The sequence below is a fragment of the Pantherophis guttatus genome, chromosome 1 (genome assembly GCF_059756535.1).
Source record: "Pantherophis guttatus breed Tessera chromosome 1, ASM5975653v1, whole genome shotgun sequence".
Taxonomy (NCBI): domain Eukaryota; kingdom Metazoa; phylum Chordata; class Lepidosauria; order Squamata; family Colubridae; genus Pantherophis; species Pantherophis guttatus.
Window position 1 is genome coordinate 240229516 of NC_142063.1, and position 23987 is coordinate 240253502.

The 23987-nt window shown below is 36.1% G+C and overlaps 1 protein-coding gene across 7 annotated transcripts in view; it reads left to right on the top strand.

Annotated features, from left to right (window-relative positions):
• The window catches only part of KLHL32 (kelch like family member 32), an 83659-nt gene that overhangs the window by 25328 nt on the left and 34344 nt on the right, over positions 1-23987 (top strand). For 5 of the 7 annotated variants that reach the window (XM_087882593.1, XM_087882596.1, XM_087882594.1 and 2 more), the window contains one exon: positions 5815-5913. In XM_087882593.1, coding sequence (XP_087738719.1) covers positions 5815-5913 — 99 coding nt within the window. Of the gene's footprint in view, positions 1-3428; positions 3516-5814; positions 5914-23987 lie in introns of all 7 variants that reach the window. The other 2 variants (XM_087882591.1, XM_087882592.1) reach the window with 1 other exon arrangement.

Genomic DNA, 23987 nt, shown 5'->3' on the forward strand with positions numbered 1-23987 from the left:
GTGGCCAAATCCTGATTTGTCTAAATCTGCCATGAAACTCATGTGACATGTCAAAGAGGTCTTTTGCGTTTTGTGTTATAAACAATATCTGCTATATAAAAAGTGCAAGGAGAGGAAGTATTCAGCAAAGAGATATAACAGATGTCCTATTCAAATTCTTACATAGCTGTGAAGTTCATCCAATAACTTTAACTGATTACTTTTTCCCAGTGACATATATTTTACAGAATTTATGGAAGGATAAAATACTAGGAAGTGAAACATATGTAATCTGAGCTTCTTGGAGAAAACATGCCATGTAGATTGTGCACAATTGTGATGTGATGCGGTGCATACTTTATTAAAGAATGAAACTATATTATAGACAATCACTTTACATTTTTCAAGCTGTTAGCCAAAAATAGTGAAAGTACAGAGTTAACTGAAATAAAATAGAAAAAAACCCTACTAATCCCTCCTTTAAGTTTTTTTTAAACCATTGCTTAAGTATTTCTCCTTTTCTTGAATTCGTTATATTTATTTAAATAGTTTTGCCTGATATTTTTTTTCATTGATCTCTTGATTTTTTCCCCTTAAAAGCATACTGTATTCCAAATGTTTAATACCGGTCTTTGAAATGTAAAACAGCCATTCATGCTTGAATTTAGCCAATACAACATATTCTGTTTTGGGTCTTTCTTTCCTATATAGTTGCCAAAGTTTCACTTTTCCAATGTTGTGCTCCTGTCAGTTTAAGTCCTAGTACATTGTGATCTTTAACTGTTCTCTCTTTTCTTTTAGTAAATTTCTCTGATTATACTAAACATATTTATGGTTTCAATTCAAAATTTATTTTTAAGATGCAGTGCACGCTTGATTGTTCATGACACGCTGATCCTCCTGTGTCTTACTGATAGGCATCTGGTGTCTTGTACTGCATTGTGCTGCATTTGAAATATTTAATTAAACTTACTTTAATTAAATTTAAGAATTTAATTAAGCTTACTCTCACTTTTAAGATATATTTCACAGAAACCTAACCTTTTACTTACTTGCTTACATATTTTGCATAGTAGGAAAGAAAACACTTCTTTTCTGGAGAAGGTGGATATCTTGAGACCTCTAGTGAAAATGTTGGGTGTTGCGGGGATTTAGTATTAAAAATGGGACTTGGAAAGTATCTGGTGAAGATTAATTCTTCCTGTTTATTAAAAGCTGGATTCATGATTCATGAGAATTTATAAATGATTTAGGCAGCTTCATAGGAAAATCACTCTGTTGAGAAAGAATTATATTGTAATGCATATGTAGCACTACCTAATAATTTTGCAAAGACATGTAATATTTCAACATCACTATGTGATTTTTGTTGTTTGATTAACTTTTATTTAATTTTTTTGTCAGCCTGGCTTTCCAACTTAGTTTCAGAAGAATGCAGTTAGTAATGTAGTTTTCAGTAACTGGGAATATAGAAAACTGTTATAGACCCAATTTAATCTAACTATCAAATGGCAGTCACACTACAAAAATCTTTTCTTGTGCTGATGTTCACTTTAAAATTATTTGGGAATTCTGATTGCCCTGCCTGAAAATCCAAGGATATTTATGGCTTGTATGAATTTTTACTAATTAAAGCTGGTGTAGTGGCTACAGTTGCTCTTAACTGCGATAATAAATTGGCCATACCTAATAAACTCTGAATTGCTGTATTGCCTTGTTAAGTCTCAGAAACCATTTTTAGTTGCATATTTTGCCTAATGCTGCTAGAGCCCTTTTTAGTACAATCCAGAGGGCTTATAGTAACTTTTAAAACTCTGTTTCATGTACCATGCATCAAATGGTTATCCATACCTAAAGACGCTGAAACTATGCACTGAAATTATTAAAATAGATAATTTCTTAAATTAGGTTGTGATAGGTTTATAAAACAACTTTCTTAATGATTTCCAATCTCCCCATTGGCATGATTTCCCCAAAAGATTCACACACATGGTGACAAATATACGTGCCCCAGGATAATGTTGCAGAATCCAATCTGGGTCGGTCCCTGGGACCAGAGCTTAGTCTTCCAAGCTTTCAGATTTGTGTTGGAGCCCAGCATGAGTCCGAAAGCGTGGAAATCTAAACCTCTGGTCCCGGTGACCGACCCAGATTGGATTCTGTCACACGCATGATTTCCCTCAGATCTCTAGAAACCAGACTTAATTTATTCATTGGATGCTCATGGATATATATATATATATTTAAATTCCTCTGCTTTTAAAAGCTTTTGACATAAAACAAAGCTTGTCTGCTAGGATTAGCATTGTCTCACCAAGCAGTCCAATGCCATAATTAGATGAATTATATTGATTTTAAAATTAAAAAGATAAAATGTAGTTAATTTAAAAAGCTTTTTTAAAAAAAATTCTTTTAATACTGCCACATTCCAAATAGACTCATGGTTGTGGGATGCTGTAGTACTATGTTTTTAACACATGGATCTGTGAGATCAAGCCATGTATTGTAATATCACATCTCCATATTATATTGACCCCCATTAATGAAACTTTGAGCCTTTGTTGCCATAGTATTAGTCTTCCTTACATTTTTCTTTTTCAAAATAATAATATCAGATTAAAACCAGAGAATATACTGCAGTAATGTTGTATATTCTTTTGGGATTAGCATTTATCACTAGGCAAAATGAGACATTATTTGGATATCATAAAACAGCAAACTGGTGTGATCTTCTTTTGCCCAGATCATCTTTTTTTTTTCTTTAGAATTTTCTGCCTTGCTGATCAAAATAGTTTCCTTAAACTGTGTGCATCTTAATTTGGTATTGATATTGATGTTTCCTTTACTGTTTGGGGGCAATAGTGTCTCTTCGTCTGATCATATGGCCTTTAAGTGAAGGTCACTTTTACCTGGATTTGGGACCGCTTAGATTTATGTTGGGGTAGAATGTTCTCACCAAATATATACTGCTACATTTTTGATACACTTCATAAATTTATATTCTACATAACTTCAATGTAGCATGCTTTGCTACATTTTCCTATGTATGTTACTGCTCCCATTTTATAGTTGGTGTATTTTTGCTTGGAAAAGGGCTTTTCTAAATAGTTTTTTATTAAAGCCTTTGCTGTCTTGAATTTGCTCTTCCTTATATTGCAGTATTGCTTTGGCCTTGGTGAAAGAACTGTCAGAAGGATGACAGATAGTTCCAGCTACTGTAACATTGAATTGTATGGTTTGATTTGGTTTAATGCAGATTTCTGTGTGCCAATGAGTGTCTTAACTTAGAAAACCACCTTTGTGACCCTAGAAATATGTATAGATGTTGTGCTTCCCTTTCCCTTTTGTTACGAAGAAAAACATTATTGTAACCAGTAATTTCTAACACTAGCTAAGCATTTTGTTTGCAAAAGCTTTCAGTTGGGATATTTGAAATTGTGTATCTGCAGCTTTGTAAAAATGACATCAAGAAATATCGCTTTGTGAAGTTCCATGGGAAGTATGGGGAACTGAAGATAACCTTGACAAAGAACAAGGTACCGGGGAATAGAGGATAGAAGATAAGGAGAGGGTGGGAGATTACCTACATGTCCTACTGGACCAGGGCTGTCAAACTTGATTTTATTAATGCCGCATCAGGGTTGTGTTTGACCTTGGGGCCGAGGTGCGTATAGCCAGGGTGGGCATGGCCAGCTTGATGTCACTCATGTCGGAGGCGTCTGTGGTGGCCCGAGCGCTCTGTCAGCGAAAATGGGCTCCTGAGCTCCGTTTTCAGCCGTGACGGCCTCCTGCCACCCTCTGCCTGTGAAAACGGAACTCTGAGTGGGGAGCTCGCTGGCAAAGAGCAGCAGGGGGCCATTGCAGCTGAAAACAGAGCCTGGGAGGGCTGCACACGCCCCTCTCAAGCTCCATTTTTGCTGGCAGAGGCACTGAAGGCCGTTCCTTTGCTGTTTCTAGGGCAGCCCTGCAGGCCAGATCTAAGCACCCCATGGGCCGGATCTGGCCCCCGGGTCTTGAATTTGACACCTGTGCTCTGGATGGTGCTTCTTGTATGGAGACTGCAGGACAACAGTTTCCCATAAGTTTAAGCACTGGGAGACAAAGGGATCAACCAAGTTGCTTGCAGGTGTGGCAGACCCTTTTAAAGAACACTAACATAGCAAACCTCACTTTCTAACTACTTTTGTAAATTGCCTATTTAACTATCTTAAAACTGTTAGAGACCTTTGGTACAACAAGTCATCAAGTAAATTTAATCTTCAACTTGGAACAAAAGAAAAATTGATCATAATCTTAAGAATGTAATGAATTTGAGATAAACAGTGAAAAGCTAAATATGTTTTTTTAATCTAAGAAACTTATAAGTGGATTAATATTCCAGATAAATTTGGAATATTGACTTTTACTATAAGTGTTTGGAATTAACTAAAACAGTTTCTTATGGGAAACAGGCTTATTTTGGCTGTCCTGGCTACTGTAAACCACAACAAAGATAAGTTATTTTATGATTTTAGAAGCTGAACACTAGAGGGGACTAAAGATTCTAAGAAGGGGAAAAATACAAGCCTGTTCTTGATGTCAGTTAATACTATGATTTACAAAATGCCAAAATATATTATCAGAAACATTAAAGGAAATCTTTAAAGAATGGAACCAGAAACTAGTAACTACAATATGAATACTATCAGTAATGATATCTGCTTCTGTGGATAAACTGTATCCAAAAGATATTAATGAAGAAATGACAGATGTGGAACAAATTTTGTCTGAAAAGACAGAGAAAGTACAGAGTGTGGAACTACAAATGGCTGTTCAAGAGAATGATTTGGAAAAGGACCCTTTACTAGATATACAAAAGAAACTGGCTGAAATTTTAAAAATTAAAAGGGAAATACAAACTGAATGAATGACTTCTTGACATCCTTGAAGAAATCTTCAATGGGATAAAGAAGATTAAAGATAAATTAAACCCCATGACAATATTTGATTGAACTAAATAAGACTCTTAGAACTAAGGCGAATAAATAAAATTGATTTATTTACTCAAGGTTAAAATAAGACATTTGTTTTGCACGGTTATGGTAACGTTTTGTGGACTTTTTGTTGATACTAAGATTGAAAAATTGATACTTTATGGATCTGCTTATTAAACGATTAATTAATTAATTTATTGGTTCGATTTATTGGTTCGATTTATCTGCCGCCCTTTTCCGGAGACTCAGGGCGGCTTACAATGCGTTAAGCAATAGCCTTCATACTTTTGTATATACCTGCTTAGTAGGGCTTTCGCCCCCCCCCCAGCGTTGTTCTTTTTTATACAAAGTCAGTTTATTGCCCCCACAAACCGGGTCCTCATTTTACCTACCTTGAAAGGATGGAAGGCTGAGTCAACCTTGAGCCTGGTGAGATTTGAACTTGCAGTAATTGCAGGCAGCTGGTGTTACTTAACAGTGCTTTAGTCTGCTGCGTCATCAAGGCTAATTATTAGCAGGTGTTTAATAATTTATTTATTTCTAATCTTATAAGGGTGAAGAGTTACTAAATATGTTTATATATGTGATCAAGGTTAGAAGTCATTCCTTTTATGTATTTATTTTCTTTTTCTTTATTATATTTCTTGTTTTCTTTCTCTTTTTACTGCAGCTTTTATTCTTTTCTATATTTTTTATTTATTTATTATGCCATTTGAATTTAGTTATTCATTTTTTACTGTTGTAATAAAAATTCTTATTAAAAATTGCATTAAAAAAAAAAGACTTTCTCTTTTCTGCATGTTTTCCAGAACACTTTTCCAGAGAAATTTTAAAGCTTTGATTTTGTTTTCTTTGCTTAAAGGTTCTGCTTGAGCCAGGAGTGATTCAGGATGTGCTTGCTGCAGGTAGCCATCTCCAGCTGCTGGAAATGCTGAGTTTATGTTCACACTATCTTATCCAGGTAAGGATAATGAAATGGATATTTTTCTTTGTTTTCCTGAGCTCAATTCAAATGTTATATAGGGATGATTTTCAAAGTACTTATAGCTCAACATGGTAATTACCAGGAATTAACATGGATTTGTCAAAAAGAAGCCTTGCCAGACAAAGATTCAATCAATAATAGCAATAGCACTTAGACTTATATACTGCTTCACAGTGCTTTTACAGCCCTCTCTAAGCGGTTTACAGAGTCAGCCTATAGCCCCCAACAATCTGGGTCCTCATTTTACCCACCTCGGAAGGATGGAAGGCTGAGTCAACCTTGAGCCTGGTAAGATTTGAACTGCCAAATTGCAGTCAGGTGGTAGTCAGCAGAAGTAGCCTGCAGTACTGCATTCTAACCGCTGCGGCTCTTACTAATGAGTAAGGTATATCTTTAATAATAGATTTAATAGATTATGAGTAATATATATCTTTACCTTAGTAAGCCGTTTGTGTTCTGCCCCAGCTCCGGATTGCCGAGGATATTGACACAAACCAACAGTCCTTATCAAATTTATTAAGTAGCAAGAATAAACCAAAGTCCGGCAAACATTGGCAACCAGCCCAGAAAAACAAGATACAATAAGACTGTTCCAAAAATGCTCTGATGATAATTACAAGTTGTTTCTAGCAAGAAACTTACTAACAGCGTGTGACTTAAATAGGCTAAGGGAGTTGCCAATTATCCTCAAGCCTTACTCTCGAGGAGACCTCCTCCTCCTGAGTAGCCACTCCTGCCTTTTGGCAGCCCTGCGTGCTCAAGCATTGAGGAGAGGCTCCTCCACTTCGCTATCTCCACTTGAAGGAGCCTCTGGAGGTTCTGAAGGCCCTGGCTGAGTCTCTGCCTCTGGCACCACATCCTCTTCAGCCTCCTCGCTGTCTGATGTGAGCGCCGGCTGCGCAGGCTGCTGGCGCGACACCACACCAGGCTCCTCGTCGTTGGGATCAGCCACGATCCGCACAGGCCGCTGGTGAGCCACAACAATTAGACAAAGTTATGATTGGCAACAATTAAGTACGGACTTGGTGGTATCACAATGAAGATACACTGCCTTGAAAATAGTGCTCAAAAACTGCTCATTCAAACATCAGACAAGTTCCACAAGATTTAGTCCTTTGCTTGTATTATTTAGTATTTTTTTAAAAAAAAATATGTACATAAGTGGTTGGAACTAATACAGGGGTGGGCTGCTGAGGGTTCTCAGGGGTTTGGGAGAACCTCTAGCTAAGATTCTGTGCAGTTTGGAGAACCCCCAAATCCCACTCCTGGCTGGCCCTGCCCACCCTGCCCTGCCCCTCCCAGGAGTCCCCACGCGGCCTGTTTTGGATGCAAGTAAGTGCAGGGCGTTCACAGAGCCTCAGGGAGGGCAAAAAACGGGCCTACTGGAAGTTTGGGAAGGCCGGAAATGAGGCTGTTTCCTGCCTCCAGAGGGCCTCTGAAGCTTGGGGAGGCAGTTTTCGCCCTCCCAGAGGCTCGAGGAAAGCCTCCAGAATCCAGGAAGGGCAAAAATGCCTCCCCTCTGCCGTGGTGCAGGAGGCCGACTAGGCCACACCCACCCGGCAACCGGGCACAGAACCCTTTGCTAAAATTTTTGAAGCCCACCCCTAGCGAAATAGTGTATTAACTAGAAGGCAGAGTTAAATTCAAATACCCTAGAAGACTGCAATAAAATTCAAATCAGTCTTGATAGTTTAAAGAAAGAGGCTGAAGAACAACATGCAATTTAATTATTTATTTATTCTTAATTAAAGGTATTTCTTTCATTAGCCCTACAACTTGAAATGAAAAATATTCACAATTAAATTTTTTTTGTTAAGTTACAGTGGTGGTGATTCAGCCTTACCTAATTCATTTTTTAAGAATTTCATTATTAGCATTTTGGTACAATTTCCTGCTCCATACAGAGATCCAAATTAAATGATTCACAATAAGTTGAAAAAATAGCCTCTTTGGGAATTTTTTCAGCTATTGAACTGCTCGTAATGTTTTGATTTTTTGCCTTAATATTAAACTAAAATAGGTTTCATAAAACTTAAATAAATTGTTCCATGCCTTGACATAATTGATATAGGACATATTTCTTCGTATTGACATCTTTTTAAGCACTTATCATAATTCATCCATCATGACTATTAATTCTATTTGTTAAATATATAAATAGAATGGTAGGTTTCCCTTCAGTCCGAACTGAGAGAGAAATTAGCATACCCGCTGCTCACTGGTCCATGCGAGTGGCAGGAAAAATAAAGTGATGCCTTAAAGGATCCCTTAAAAGAGGGCACTGTCAGCAGCCAAGTAGTATTTTGTTCCTATAGAATTAAAGAGCTGAAGTCACTTATTGGAGTCTTGCCTCTTCCTTTCAACCCCAACTTAACACTATTTGCAAGACTAAACATTCCCAGAACTTCTAATTTCTTTTATAGGATTTATTTTCAAGTCTTCTAATTGTACACATTGTTCCACCTGGACTAAATCCTCTTTAAAGAGTGGTGGTGTCTGGTGGACAAAATACTTAATGTGTAGTCAGACCACTGAAAAATAAAACAAGATCAATACTATTAGGAAACTATACTTTTAAAATTTGGCCTAAAATCAATTGGTGTATTTTACATCCAAAATATCTTGTTGACTTAAGGTCAGTTGATAATTACTTTTCTAAGATCTTTTTCACAAGCATAATTGCCTAGTTGAGTATCTTCTATAGTGTATCTGCCCATTTAAATTCTGTTTCCTAAATGAAGTTCTTTGCATTTCTTGTGTTAAATATAATTTTGTTTTTCAGTAAATATATTTTCAATATATATTTCAATATATAACAGCTTTTAAGCCCATATTGGTAGGGAATTAATATCACTTTCACTCCATTATATAACTAAGGTTAACAAATATGCCCAGTGATATTCTTAAAATGAGGAAAATAAAAATCATCATCATAATATCAAAGTTATAACTGATATATAATCCAGGGAAAACCTGGATATTTGTTTTGTCCTTCAAATTTAATTTGTTAATCTGTTTAAAATATTTAACTGGAACCACCTAAGTATTTAATCTGTTTAAAATATTTAACTGGAACCACTTAAAAAAGCATATAAAACTTGATGAAAAAGTAATTTTTATGACATCATTACTTTTCATAGTGGTCTTAATACCTTATTTCCTCTGGATCATAGATAAATATTTTTGTCCACGAAATATTTTCCATTGATTTTCTTAGAGATAATAATCTCCAGGTATTTAATTAATTCTGGATGATGGACAGAGTTTATGTTTTTATCTACATCCATTAGGACCTTCTTTACAATTAGTATAATACAGTATTTGATTTATTTCTATTGATTATATAGACAGAATATTTACCCTATATCTATGGAGTCCTTGGTGCTCTGCGAGGTTGTTTGCTTGCAGATCTTTCCTTATCAGACTAGATAACATCTTCAACATTGAAATGTTTATGTAGTTTGATAAGGAAAGATCTGCAAGCAAACAGCCAAACTTGGAGAACATCAGGAACTTCACTGTTCAACCCTGAGCTGCAACATTTTCTATTGCTACCCAAATAACTGTTTAATTTCTGCAAATTTACAGAAAGAATGTGAATACTCATTTAAAAAAAAACCCATAATATTATCTATATGTAACAGCAACTTACATTCAAATTTGGTAATGAATTACTTGAATTTCCCCAGTTTGTCTTATTAAGCATAGTGAGGTTTTAATATGAAATTAAGGGAGATAAAAGAATCCTTGATACGTGCCACTTTGCAATTTAAGTACCAGTGAGATAATCCCATTAGTAATTACTTGAGCAGAGGGATTAGAATAATAAGCTGTTATCTACGAAATAATTTCTGTAGGAAATCTAAACTTCTACATTTCTTGAACTAAAACATAATTTGCAGGACTGTATATTGAAAGCCTTTTCTTTTTCTGCATCCAACAAAGCTAAAAACGGTGATAGATGTTTACTAACTAACAAAGCTAGTATGTAAACTATAAGTTTAATTTTATCTGGGTCATGATGTATTTATAGAATCAGATTACGTAAGATTGTTTATTGTAAGTAAATAAACTTCTCTAATCTTCTTGCAATGCATCTGTTAAAAATTTAGCAATAGCACTTAATAGAGATACCAACCGTAATCTGCAGTGGATCAGGTCCTTATCAGCTTTCAAACTTTCAGTTATATAAGCTTCATAATAAGAAAATGACAGGGCCTCCTTTCTCACCCCCAATAAAATATTTAATATATTTTCAAAAGTAGAGATTCCTTTTTTATCCCATTCTCTATCTGGCCCAGGGGCCTTTCTGGATGCTGTTATATCAATAATCTCATAGATTTTTCTGTAGTGTTGTAGATGCAACTAAACTCTCTTAAACTAAGATTTCTGAATGACTTATTGCATTTTTTAAAAAATTGCTTGTTGCCCATAACTCTATTAGGGTGGCACAGTGGCTCAATGGTTAAGATGCTGAGCTTGTTGGCTGGAAAGCTGGCAGCCCAGGTTAAAGACCTGAATGCCGCATGATGGGGTGAGCTCCAATATTGGCCCCAGTTCCTGCCAAACTAGCAGTTCGAAAGGATGCAAATGCGAGTAGATAAATAGGTACCACTTCACTGGGAAGGTAACAGCGCTCCGTGACATCATGACTGCGAAAATGTATTTGGATAATAATGGCTCAATGGCCTTGAAACGGAGATGAGCACTGTCCCGTATAGTCGGCAACGACTAGTGGAGTAAAATCTGCAGGGACTCCTTTTTTATAACTCTCATTTGTTGAATATAAAACCTAAAATTTGAAAATGAATTTCATTATAATTTCTATGAATTAGCCAGTTGAATCCCTTTAATAGACATTATGTTACTTTTCTTCAGATGTTTTAGGTGAAAACCCAATAACTCCCTGTTCCAATATGTTTGTTTCATTGGTTTTATTCCATATTCCATTTCCAACGCATATAATTGATCTGGCTGTAATTTAACGAATATAAAAAACAATATGCATTCTGAGTTTGATTTGTAGAATACACTTTCAGTGCTTCTTTTAATTCCAATTTTCATATTCTATGCTGCAGCGCACACATCTTTTTCCTCCAGGAGGTGTAGGCTATTATCTCACCATAAATATATGCTTATCCCAATCTGCCCTTTCTATTTATTTGAGAAAAAAAGAGTAAAAAACCCACTATATCTTTTTTTTTTTTGTGGTGGTTCAACAAATTGAGAGTCTTCCAGCAAAGAATTATTAAAATACCATCTGATGAGATTTTACTTTTCAAAACCAATGATAATACTACTGGTGTGTGATCAGAAATGAGCTTGTTTAATTTAGTTTGTTATGGTTGTAGATCAGAGTAACTTAAAATAATAAAATAGGTACATCAAAATTGAAACATGAGTAAAATAATATATCAGAACCCATACGAAAATTACATTAACATAAAATACTTGCATGTACACTTTCTGAAGCAACTGTTTACATTCCATCATAGCCAGTAGAGAGAAACTGGCTGTATTTCCTGAGGTTTCTACCTCCTGATCAGCTCACAGGAAACTGAGAGATCATTGTCAATCCTGCTTAAATACTGAGTTGTGGTGGGAGAAATACATGTACACATTGAATTTCTCTATAAAAGAATACAGTGCAACACTGCATGATCTACAATTTTGATTTTCCCCTATCTAAAAGTCAAGAGTAGATGCTATTCTTTAGGAACGTTGCAAGATCTGTTCTGTAAAAGAGTAGACAGATGAGCAGTTACAGTGGCCAATGTAACATCTCTTCTTATAAAATAAAATAAAATAAAAATTAATTTAAATGAATAGATGATACATGCTACAAGTGCTTGAGTTTCAGTGAATGCTATTCCAGCCTCTGCTGAAAGAACTGAGTTTGGGATGCATTGTGGAATCAGGAATACATCCTTTTAAAAACCCAATTGAACAACTTCTAGAAAACTTTTTCTTGTAATCACTTATTTGAAAGGCTGTGCTTCCAACTATGACTTTCAAAACTTTCTGTTCACTAGATACATAATTACCTTCTTTCATATGAAGAAGTCTAAAAATGTTCACTTTCCATTAATCCTGTTGGGAGATTAATACATATTGTAATATTTTTTTCATGCAGGATTCGTATTAATTCTTCCTGCATTTTAAACAAGTTTCATTTAAAAGTTGCCTTTTCTTTCATGACTATTTTTTCCTCAAGATTAGTTGTTGAAGCTAGCAAATGATTTGTCCCTCTTTCAGAATTCTCATTTATCTTTTTTCATTCACTAATTTCTCAGTTTTCATCATAAACAAATCAGTTGTGCTTTTTGGTTCATTCCTTTTTTCATATGTATGTCTAAAATAGATGTATTCTTAAACCATGTATCTGAAACCTATCATTTTCTCAGATGTTCATCTCCCCTCATTCTCATTCATTCTTCGTCTCCAAATGGCCTAGGCACTCTTTTTGTATTCAGCTCACATTTATTCAGGATGTTATGGATTTTTTCTCTAAACTCATTCCCTATTCTTCCATTTTCACCATTCACTAGAACATAACAAGTAGTTATCACTAATCTAAGGTTTCATACTCCATCAGTAACAAACTGGATGATATCAATACATACTTTCTGGTACATATTACATAATCTTTTTTTTTTCATTTAATGTATGCCTTACTTCCCTGCATGCATTCTTCAGTTCTGTTTCACAAAATCAAACTATCTTCATGCATACTTATGGCATTCTTTGTCTTTCTTTTTATTTCACAAAAGCCCAACATATCTATTTTGCTTGTCTGTTTTCCTCTATTCATTAATTTATGAAGGGGTCCTTGGTGCTCTCGTAGCTTGGTTGCTTTCTTGCAGACGTATTGTTATCCAAACTAGGTAACATCATCAAGAAAACAGCCAAGTTCATAGAGTACCAATGACTCCTCATTTCATCCCGTACTACAAATATTCTCCTTTATTGGTATCATTAATTTATGCCTTTTCTTTTCTTAGATACAAATTACAATGTGCTCCATATGCCTTAGTCATCAGTGGTAGCTACCTTGTTTCCCCCCAAATAAGAACATCCCCTGATAATAAGCCCAATTGGGCTTTTGAGCTCATGGCAGTAAGACGAAGTGCTTATTTTAGGGTTCAAAAAAATATAAGACAGGGTCTTATTTTCAGGGAAACATGGTAATCGCCTTCACAGGTTATGATGATGATAATACTAAAAAAGAATATAATGCTTAGTTTGGTCATCTTTTATCCAAAAATCATGGTTAACCTCAGTGAAGGCCCCATTCTTCTATGCCGGTTAAGCTCTATAATAAACTAGTATAATATTGTTTTCTCCATTTCATTATTTAGGAAATACATGAACTGTCCTGACACTCAGGGTGTAGTCAAAGCTGAACCATTCCAATGCCTTGGACTGGCCAGCCCATTGCACAAAATTTGGTCCTTATGGTTCTTTCTATTAATACTCCCAGTATTTGTTCCCTCTTATGGAGTTTTCAGAATTGCTTACAAGAAGATATAAGTCTATTTGAATTCAATTTTTTAAAAGTCATTTAATAAAAAGTTAAAAATAATTTAAGAAAGTAATTAAAATTTAATTAATCAAAACAAGAAAACTCTCACAGTGTAATGTTAATTTCCACCAAATAAAAAGTCCTGATTTATGACTGTCTGTAGGCTTTGCCTTCAGGCAGTTACTTTACCTAATAGATTTCACAGAGTGAATAATTCTTTTCCTTTAAAAAAAAAGTCAAACAAGAGATAGGAGTCATTAGATAAAGCAACTTCCTTATGGATATGCATCAAGAACTTGCATTTGAATATTCCTTGTTTCTGGTATGATGAGATCTGTACTGAATGATATTGAATTGTACATATTTCATGCAATATATGCTTTAATTTATATTTTTTCGATAAGGAGAACTGACCAATATATGTAATTAAGAGGTATCCCATAACTGTTACCACATTTCAACTAAGAGAAGTTGCTTGTTTTGATGAGGAGCATCAGATTATAAAGAGTTCCAGAATACGTAAGAACTATCTATTTTAGAGAAATCCCTATTATTATTACCAATGAACAGTAGATGGCAGTATGAGTCCACTAGTTTGAATAAATTAAGGCATTAGAAGGGGGGAAAAATGAAAAGAAATTATTTATTTTGCTCCATATTAGTCTTGTGACCTAATCAGTAAAAAAGTCATTATTCACACAACACTGGGCAATATGCATTGTAATTTTTAACAAATAATGGGGAACTGTTAACGGTTTCGCAGGAAATACAGCCCTGTCTTGTGCAGCAATGGTCATTTATCATTGCACTTTGTGAAATCTCTCATTTGTTCTAATTTGAATGTAAATGACTCTAAGGTTTTACAAATAAGGTGACAGACTCACATAAATGTAATTGCAGGGTTCATCTCTCTCTTTTTATATATCACTCATTAAGTTATGAATTAAATACATCGTATTAAACCAGGGGCATGTCCAATGATGATATTGTAATGGCAAATTACTCCATGCTATTAGAGGTGTATTTTTTATTCATGGACATTAATTTGTCATTAAACGGCATTAGTTTAGCACTTTTATGTGGGAGACGTGACCTGAAAGAGGAGACCTGCTGCTGTAATGCAAGAGAAGAGAAATATGAATACCAGATACATGTCACTCTTTAAGCTCTTCAAATGAAATGGAGGAAAATTTATATCAGCTTCTCTAGGCCTATCCACCCACATGAACAAATTCTTTTTTAAATTGGTTTTTATCCATGTTCAGAGACATCTCTGAAGAATGAGTAGCCTTCATTTTAAAAACCCTGTTTCCCATTCAAAAGCTACGGAGAGAGGTGAAGATGGGAAAATGTTAAGTTCATCTTCACAAGTCTCCCAGATTTTTGCTGAGTTTTGATTGATTACTCCTTTCAGCAATCAAAAATAGTGACAATAATCTATTTTGCTTTTAGTAAGGAAAAGTAACTTATTTGGTAGGCTAATGTTGTATACCATAACAATATAGAAAACAAAAAATCCAAAGAGTTGCCTTTTTTTTTAAAAAAAAAACCCTATTTGGATTTAATTGACTCTTTCAGAAATATTTAACCAAAAGTTAAATTGATAGGAGAAGGGAAGACTTTGGGCATAAGGAATTAATTTTTAAACTCTGTCTACCCTTCCTTCTCTTCAGTTCTGCCAGTGAAGAAGGATTCACAGAATATTTGAAGTAGGTGGTATCTGTATGCATCAATAATTAGTTGTATATCAATGGTTTGTGATGGGTGTATACTAAACATGAAGAAAGATACTGTAAGTGGGAGGAAAATGAATTCTCAAGTCCCAAGATCTTTCAGTCTCTCAACCAAGGTTAAAAAGAAAGCTTCCTTTTTTTTGGTATTCTTCAGGCATTGAAGGAGACAAGGGAGACCAAGGTTAAAGCACATGGGCATACCTAAATTAAAACAAAGTACAGTTAGCACTGAAGTGACAACAGGCCAAATACTGAAAAGAGAAACAAAGGCAAAATGGCGAAGAAAAATCAAGAGAGGGAATACAGGAAGCCATGGGATGCATTTGAATATTTAACCGCACTCATGGGATAATAATACCATTATATTTGCCATTGTCTCTAAGAATTAAGTCTTTTAGGACATTTCCCCAAATACCAGTGGTGGTGAATTGAAGATGCCAGAAAACACTTAACATTTGGTCTAAATTCCTTTTTGTGTCCGTGGGTTTGCCCCCTGTAAAGCATTTCTATTTATAGAGGTAAAATGACATTTAAGACTTTGAAGAGTTGATATAGCTGTAGTGTTTCAATTCCTATTTTCACTAAGACTGACTGATTCTCGGAAGCATTTCTGTGAAATCTGGAAAAAAAAATATAGAGAACCTTAAATGGCTTTTCTGAATTCAGTTGTAGGCTTACATTTCTTTTTACTGCATTTTGCATTTAGTAAATCTAAAAAATACTATGTTCTTCCTCTCTGTCTTCAAGCATGTGTAATTGCGTATATATATTTGGGAGAGAGGGAAAAATTATATATCTTTTATGTATGATTTCCACATAATTTTAGTAAATTGTCCACTGAATTACATGTGTATATACGTATATTGGAAATGGAGCAGTAATACCTTGACTTACAACTGTTCTCTAATCCAAAAAATAAAGCAGGTGGGGTAACAACTGGGTATGATGCCTTGGATATTAATGGCTTGGCTCAGCAATGGAATTCTAAAGCTGTATACACTTTTTCTGTCTTAATTATGCATTCATTAGAAGCTTTTATACCCAACAGAATAAAGTAAATATTTTTTGATCTCTGTAGTGTGCTCCCAGATTGTAGATTTGCACAGCAGGGTCTTGATAATCTGAATAAATTGTATTTCCCCAAGGAGTTTATCTTTCAAATAAGGTCATAAAGAAGTACAGCCTCTCCCCATAGTTCTCCTTGTGTTTTTCTTTCCTTTTTATAGCACAGCACACAGGAACAGAGGTATATTGTACTCAGTTCAGTTGTGTGCGTGGTTGTGATTAACTTTCATTTATCAGCCTGTTATTGATATACATCCTTTTCTATGGCATATGCAGTGGTTTTTTAAAAAAGCAACAACAAAGAAAAAACAAATGTGAAATGTGAAATAATACTAAAAGAAAAAGTTCATTTGTTGTTATACTATGTGGTATTTTACATCACTGTTGCTGTGTGTGCGCATCGGGGTGGTATTCACTTACCTTTGCTCCCGGTTCACAAATGTGAGCACTCGCGGGTGCCTCCTCCCCACATGCACAGAGTCTTCTGCGCATGCACAGAGAGTCAAAAACAGGACGTGATGACGTCCGGGCAGGTGGGCGGACCCCACTGCCGGCACTACCAGATCACCCGATCCGGATAGCGCCGGCTGAATTTCACCACTGGTATACATTCATACTGTAAAGAAATACCTATTTAGACCTGCATGTCATGTAAATGTATAAAACATGTACCGCATTGTGAAGTAGGAGAAACACTCTGAAAAATATCTTGGTAGTTAATTCATGTTGCCAATCTAATATGATAAAATTATTTATCAACATATTTTCATTGTTAAATCTCTCAGTAAACTATTCTTATGCATGTTTACTCAAAGCTAAGGCTCAATAAATTCAATAGTATTTCCAGAAAATTGTTATATTAACACTGAAAAGTCTATGTTTTATTGTTTACGATAAACTTCTAAGACGTTTTGGTGGTTGGCACTATGCATAGTCTAATCAATAATAATACAGTATTATAATTATGGTACACCCATTGTCAGCTTCAATTACTATGTAATTTTTGCACACTGAATAAATGTTAATTTGTATAATAAATAAATGAGCAATTTGTACATGATTTAAGCAGGGGGTATAATATCCCTGTTTAGAATTTGTACATTTAGTTGAATTCTACCATGAAAATATAAGGAGAGCAATTTCAGTTTAGTTACATGCTCTGTTTTAATTATAAGGAAAGTAAGCAAGGTAATTATAACACAGGTTTGTTTATTTATTACTACTCTTTGCATGCTGCCTGTTAGTTAGTGTGAGTGTTGAAAAGTGGAATAGCCTGTTTTCAATAGTGACTGTGATGAATGATTAGCAGTGGGCTTGTTTACTTGTCAGACTTAAGAGTGAATCTGGAGGCTAGTGATTCCATATAAGATTTGAAAACTGAATGGGGAAAATTGTTGTCTCCTGAAGTTTTCTGTGGTATTACAATCCCACCTAAAAGTAACAGTAGTTCAGCATAAGGTAATAGAGATTGGAATGCTGGCTGTTGAGTTAGGAAAAGAGGACAAGTGCAGAATGTTGAGGTGGTTCAATGAAGAAGATTAGGGAAACAATGGAATATGCTTGGGAATCTCTAAAACAAGTTACCTGAATGGATACAGTAAATCGTACAGTTGCAAGAAACAGCTGTGACTGGATTTCAGGCTGGGTTTTTGGGATATACGATCATTAGATTTGGGCAACGTTTGAATTTGATTCAAATTATGTTTTATGAAATAATTCTTTTGAATCAATATTTTGAAACAATTCCTAGCATCGAATCAAGTACCTTTTAATCTTTTTTTTAAAAAAATTCTGGAATGATGGAGATTTGATGATATTTTGACTTTGTAAAGTCTCAGACATTGTGAATGTGGACTATGCACAGGGGTGTGTGATGACTGACAATATTGGGCATTCATTTCAATGTACAGAACACAGCTGTCTATAAGAACTATCACAAATAAATATATTCATAGAGTTGGACATTCAATGGTTCAGACCATTGAATGTAAACTTTATAAATACTACGATCCAAGTGATCCAAACAGATATTCAGTTGAACACATTCCAATATAAATGAGCTCATTATGTTTCTTGGTATTTGGTCCATTGTCAAATTGCTCTTACTTCTAGGACTTGGTCTTTAATTTTTACAATAATCCAGAATCTGACTTCTTTTAAGTTAGGAATTGCAATAAAAAAGCAAATTGGAATTGATTTGTGATTGTGAGGAGGTCCTTCAGAGAAGTTAACATGGCAGTAGTTCACAGCGAATGTGAAAGTCAACCATGAGCAAAGTCCTTTGGATGACTTTGTGGTTCAGTGTAGGCCAGGGCTAGGGCTGTTTGCCTGTCTAGAATCAGTGGTGAGCCAGCAATGGAGTAACTGCAGCTAAAGACTTCTGATCAGTTATTTGGTGCTTTGCTGTGATAAACTGGAGGCATTGCCACTCATCTGATGAACATTTGTCAGTAGTGTGCTGGCAATAGCGATAGAATTGACTGTGTTCTTCAGGTGATGGTGGCTAGTTTAGTTGGGGTAGCTTTTCCATTTCTCCTTGTGGTGACGGCAAGTCCAGGGTTACCTCCCTTAGAGTTTTGGAGGTGTGAACACCCAGTGAAAGTTTTGAGTAACACTGGAAGCATGAGTAGTATGGTGTATTGACTACAGGATTTATTTGTGTTTTGTGTTGCTATGAGGCCCACCACATTGGCAGTAACTATCTTATCTCTTAATAAGCCACAACAGAACTCAGAGGCATTGAAAGGTTTGTGGACGGTTCTGTTTTACAGGGGCATCATGGTTTTCCATTTTCTACTCCAAAAAACTGATTGAAGGTAAGAATAGGACCTTTGATCCACATCAAAAGTGGACATTGGTGGACAGTGTTGAGAAATGGTTATGTCTGGGCTACATTTGTTTCCTTTAATGAGAGACATAGAGAATGATAGTGATTCCCCCAGTACTTCAGGTAAGCATTTCTGAATATAATTTAATACTCTCTTCACTGTCTTGAAGAGAGAAAGGGTAGAGGATGATGTTGTATCCCCAAAACCTGGTGAGTCAGCTAATTGAATGTTTGTGGTGTTAAGGGGGTCCTTTGTGAGCGAATGTATTATTGGGGGAGAGATGTGATGGAATATGATATTCAGCTGATGAAGCTGCATGCCAAAAAATGGTATGCTAAGTTGGCAGAATGCGTATAGCTGATTGGATAACCTACTTTTCAACCAGCAATAAGCCTTTTGGAAACAGAACGATAACAGTTGTATTAATCCTTGGAGTTAACTGAAGCACGGTTAACGTGGTTACCTGGAAGAGTTAGAATTTGGTGGCCCTGAAGAAGTGAATAGGGTCCTTGTGATTGAAATGCCTGTGTATTAGACTCATTATCTCTCCTGGTTGATTAAGGTTTCCCAGGAGATATTTGTAGTTGCCTTCAGGTACATCCAGGTGGTGTTGATTATTTCCTTGAGGGATGGGCTGGTTCTTCCAGCTCTTAAAAAGTAGTGGTCTGTCCTGTTCTCAAAAAAACCATTCCTCCATCCAGCAGTCCTAGACAGTTTTAATCCTAAAAAGGTAGACAGTTTGCATCTCCACGGGCTAAAAGGAAAAAGATTATGCAGACACTTTTCAGTTGGAATTCGGTTTGAGATACAGTACTGGGCTAGTATTGATTGCACTTGGTAGATGACCTGTGTAGGATCATGATTGGTGATAGTACAAATATATTATAAAACTAGATATCTCAAGGCGGGAAAATAGGCAGGAATTTTGAGCTCTGTGTCTGCTTGGATTTTGGCAGTGAAAATCAGCAGCTGAGATCTAGGCATGCATGGAACTTGGGGGTTTCCCCCCCTGCTTCTGCAGGGAGCTCTGCAGAGGTGAGGAGAGAAGGATTTTAAGCTATGTGTCTGCTTGGATTTTGGCTGTGGAGATCCAGGCAGGCACGGATCAGCAGGGAGCTCTTTCAGCTAGCCCCCAGAGACAAAAAAGGAGTATTCGCGGCAGGCAGCAGCAGCTTGCAATCTTCCCTGCTGGCTTCCCCATTAACTTTCTGGGGAAGCCTGCAGAGAAAATTGCAAATGACAATCACATGGTTATGGGGCACTTGACAACTGGTTGAAAATGCAAAAGCACCCAGATTGCGTTGATGTGACTGCAAGGGAGGATTGTAACATTTTATGATGGTCATAAGTGCTTTTCAGGCCAAAAAGCCCCCTATAGAGGCTTTCGTAACTTTGAATAGTCATTAAGTGAGGACTACCTGTATGTTTGGGGCTTGCCTTCACTCGTGCGGTATTTTTGTTGCATTGTGGGGTTTTGGTTTTGGTTTTTTGTTGTTATTTGTCATTTTGCTTTTATCCTTTTAAGCCTATGTCAGCATCCAGAGCAGAGGTGGTATTCAGCAGGTTCTGACCATTTCTGGAGAACCGGTAGTGGAAATTTTGAGTAGTTCGGAGAACCGGTAAATACCAGCTCTGACTGGCCCCAGCCCCTTCTATTCTCTGCCTCCCGAGTCCCAGCTGATTGGGAGGAAATGGGGATTTTGCAGTATCCTTCTCCTGGAGTGGGGAGGGAATGGAGATTTTACAGTATCCTTCCCCTGCCACACCCACCAAGACATGCCATGCCCACCAAGCCACATCCACAGAACCGGCAGTAAAAAAATTTAAATCCCACCAGTGATCCAATGCTGTTCACTAGTTGGGTGAACTAGTCAATCATTAAAAAAAAAAAAAAAAACTTAAACCCAATTTCTATATTCTGTTCTCTGGTATGAAAGAAATCATGCCTCAATTGTCTTCTGTGTAATATGATAGTGAAAGAGGGCTATCGTGTCTCCCTTGACTCATCATTTTTCAAGGCCGAACATACCCAGTTCCCTCAATGTCTCATTATTAGGGTTAGTTTCTAATCTCTTGATAATTTTTGTTGATGAAAATGGGCTTCATTTCAGTGCATTATTGCTGAAATAAATTACTTTTGGGGCTCCTTAAAAAAACAAATATCTCTCTCTCATATATATTAAAATGTGATGCGAAAAGGCAGATAGCAAGGTCATGTTTCAAGCAGCTGATTTAATATTGGTGTGAGGATGCTAAAGAAAGTTAATCTTTTTAAAAACTTTCTATACTGTTAGCATTATGTTCCCAAAAGTCTTATTGCTGATTGGAAAGTAGGTTATCTGATCAGCTTTATGCATCTCACCAACTCGGCATGCCACTTTTGGCGTGCAGCTTCATCAGCTGGATAGCAGGGTAGCACAGTGTATAATTTTAAGTCGAACAAGTGATTGGTATTACAGTGACAATAATTCTGTTGTAACAAGACTGATAGTTTCCAGGATTTAGAATTTAGATTTAGAACCATATTTAGTCTTCAATGGATAAGGATACATTCTAATATGAAATCATCATCACCATCTATCATTGTCATCACCATGTGGGGAAAAACGTTTTTCTTTATTTTTTATTGCTTTTAAAATAATTTTAAAAAAACAAAAAAACAAACACATTGATAATTATAATACAAAACCATATGTTCTCAAAGAAAAAATGCATATAAAAATGCTTAAAAAGAAAAAAAACATTAAAGTATAATATATCATTAATACAGTTAATTATAATTCTACATATACATGTCTAATGTAGACAAATACACACACACACAGTAGGTTTTTTAAAAATATATATAGCCCTTCACTTGCAACCACAATTGGGACCAAAATTACCCATTCCTAAACAAGGTGTTGTTAAAGGAGTAGCCCACAGTTTTACAACCTTTTTTTGCCACAGTTGTTAAGCGAATTACTACAGTTATTCACTCAGTCATTAAATAAATCCAACTTTGCCTGTTGAAAGCCAGCTGGGAAAGTTGCAAATGGCAATCACATAATTCAGGGATGCTGCAACAATCATAAATTCATGTTGATTGCCAAGCACCTAAAATTTGATAATATGACCATGGGGATGCTATGATGGTTGTAAGTGTGAGGACTGATCATAAGTCACTTTTTTCAGTAATTTTGAATGGTTGCTAAATTAATAGTTGTAACCTGAGGACTACCTATACTTATCCATATGTATCCACTCATAAGTAGCAAGTATAATCAGGTGTTCAAACCATTGAGTAAATGGGCCCATCATTTATCTTTTGAGTGTTGCAATGTCAGACTTTTAGCTGCAGTAAGGGCACAGAATACATTGATGTTGCCCAGTTGTCAAATTCCATGTATGTAGGTATGTAATTCAAGAGAATATTATTCTCTGAAAATTTTAGCTTTTGTCACACAGATATATATTATACACACATACACACAGATACATACATACACATATTCCACTACTTTTCCCCAAAATCAAATAAGTATACAGCATTGTAAAAACATGTTTTAGAGATGTACTGTCCTTATTGCATCTCTCACAAAATGCTCTTAAGACAGTCCTTTTTTATCCACACATAACAGAGTCTAACAAATTTTAACTATTATTTTTTGTGGCATAAATTGTTGCTTAAGATCCATTGTAGAAGGAAGTTCTGGCTGAGGGATTCTGAGAGTTGAAGTCCACAAATCTTAAAATTGCCCAGTTTCAATACTCTTGGTATAGGCAATATAGGAACCTCTAATTCTTTATTCTACAGATTTCTTAGCATTTTCCTATCAAATTGATTTCTTGATAACTAATATCTTTAAAAAATGAATAGTATTTTTTTTTTAGTTTTAAAGTGTTTAACAAATTCTAGTATCTCGGGTGGTCCAGAAGCTGGAGATGCTGCTGGCCCAAAAAATTTGTTAACAGTGTTGTAGCTGTAAATATTGCCATTGGGTTACGTGTTATAAATGAAATTTATTGCTTAACATAGAACCGTGATGGCGAACCTATGGCATGCGTGCAAGAGGTGTCACACAGATCCCTCTCTGCGGGCAGTGAGCCATCACCCAGCTCAGCTTCACTGCGCATGTGTGCACACCTCCTGCCAGCCAGCTGATTTTTGGGATGCGCGGGGGTTGGGCACATGTGGGAGATGCGTGTGCATGTGCAGGGTGGGTGGGGTGTGCATGTCTGGGGGATGGGGGAGTGTGTAGGGTGCGATGTGCCCCCGACGGCCCATATTTGGGCCCAGGAGGCTACAGGGAGGCCTATTAGGCCCAAAACGGGGGGGGGTGGGGTGTCGCATGCACATGCACGGGAGGGGGCAGAGGGAATATGTGGGGAGTCATGTGCGCATGTGTGGGGGGCATGCTGGGTCTCATGCACTATGGGTGCCGGCACACACCCGCGCTGTCGCGCACACATGCGTGCTTTCGGCGAAGAGAAAAAGGTTAGCCATCACTGACATAGAATATGTTAAAATTCAACTGCGTTGCCTATTAGTTGATGCAAAGTCAGTATCTCTACTTCCATCCAATTCTTCCATGTTATCATCTTTTTCCCAATTTTTAAAATTGAGCTTTCTCATAAGGTCAATTTAGGCTGGAAAAGGGAGAAAATCTTTTTTTTTTTTTTAGACATTACATTCCAGAACTTTCTAACTGACATAATTGTTTCCAGAAATACTAGCTTCAGACTTGGAAAACTGAATCTACCCTCATCAATTGGTAATTGCATATTTTGTAAAGATATTCGTGGGATTGAAAAATACCTTAGAAATTTTGTAAGCAAAGAATTTATTTTCTGAAAATACTTTCCAGATATATGAACTGGAATTCCTCTCAGAATATAAATTAATCTGGGAATAATATTCAT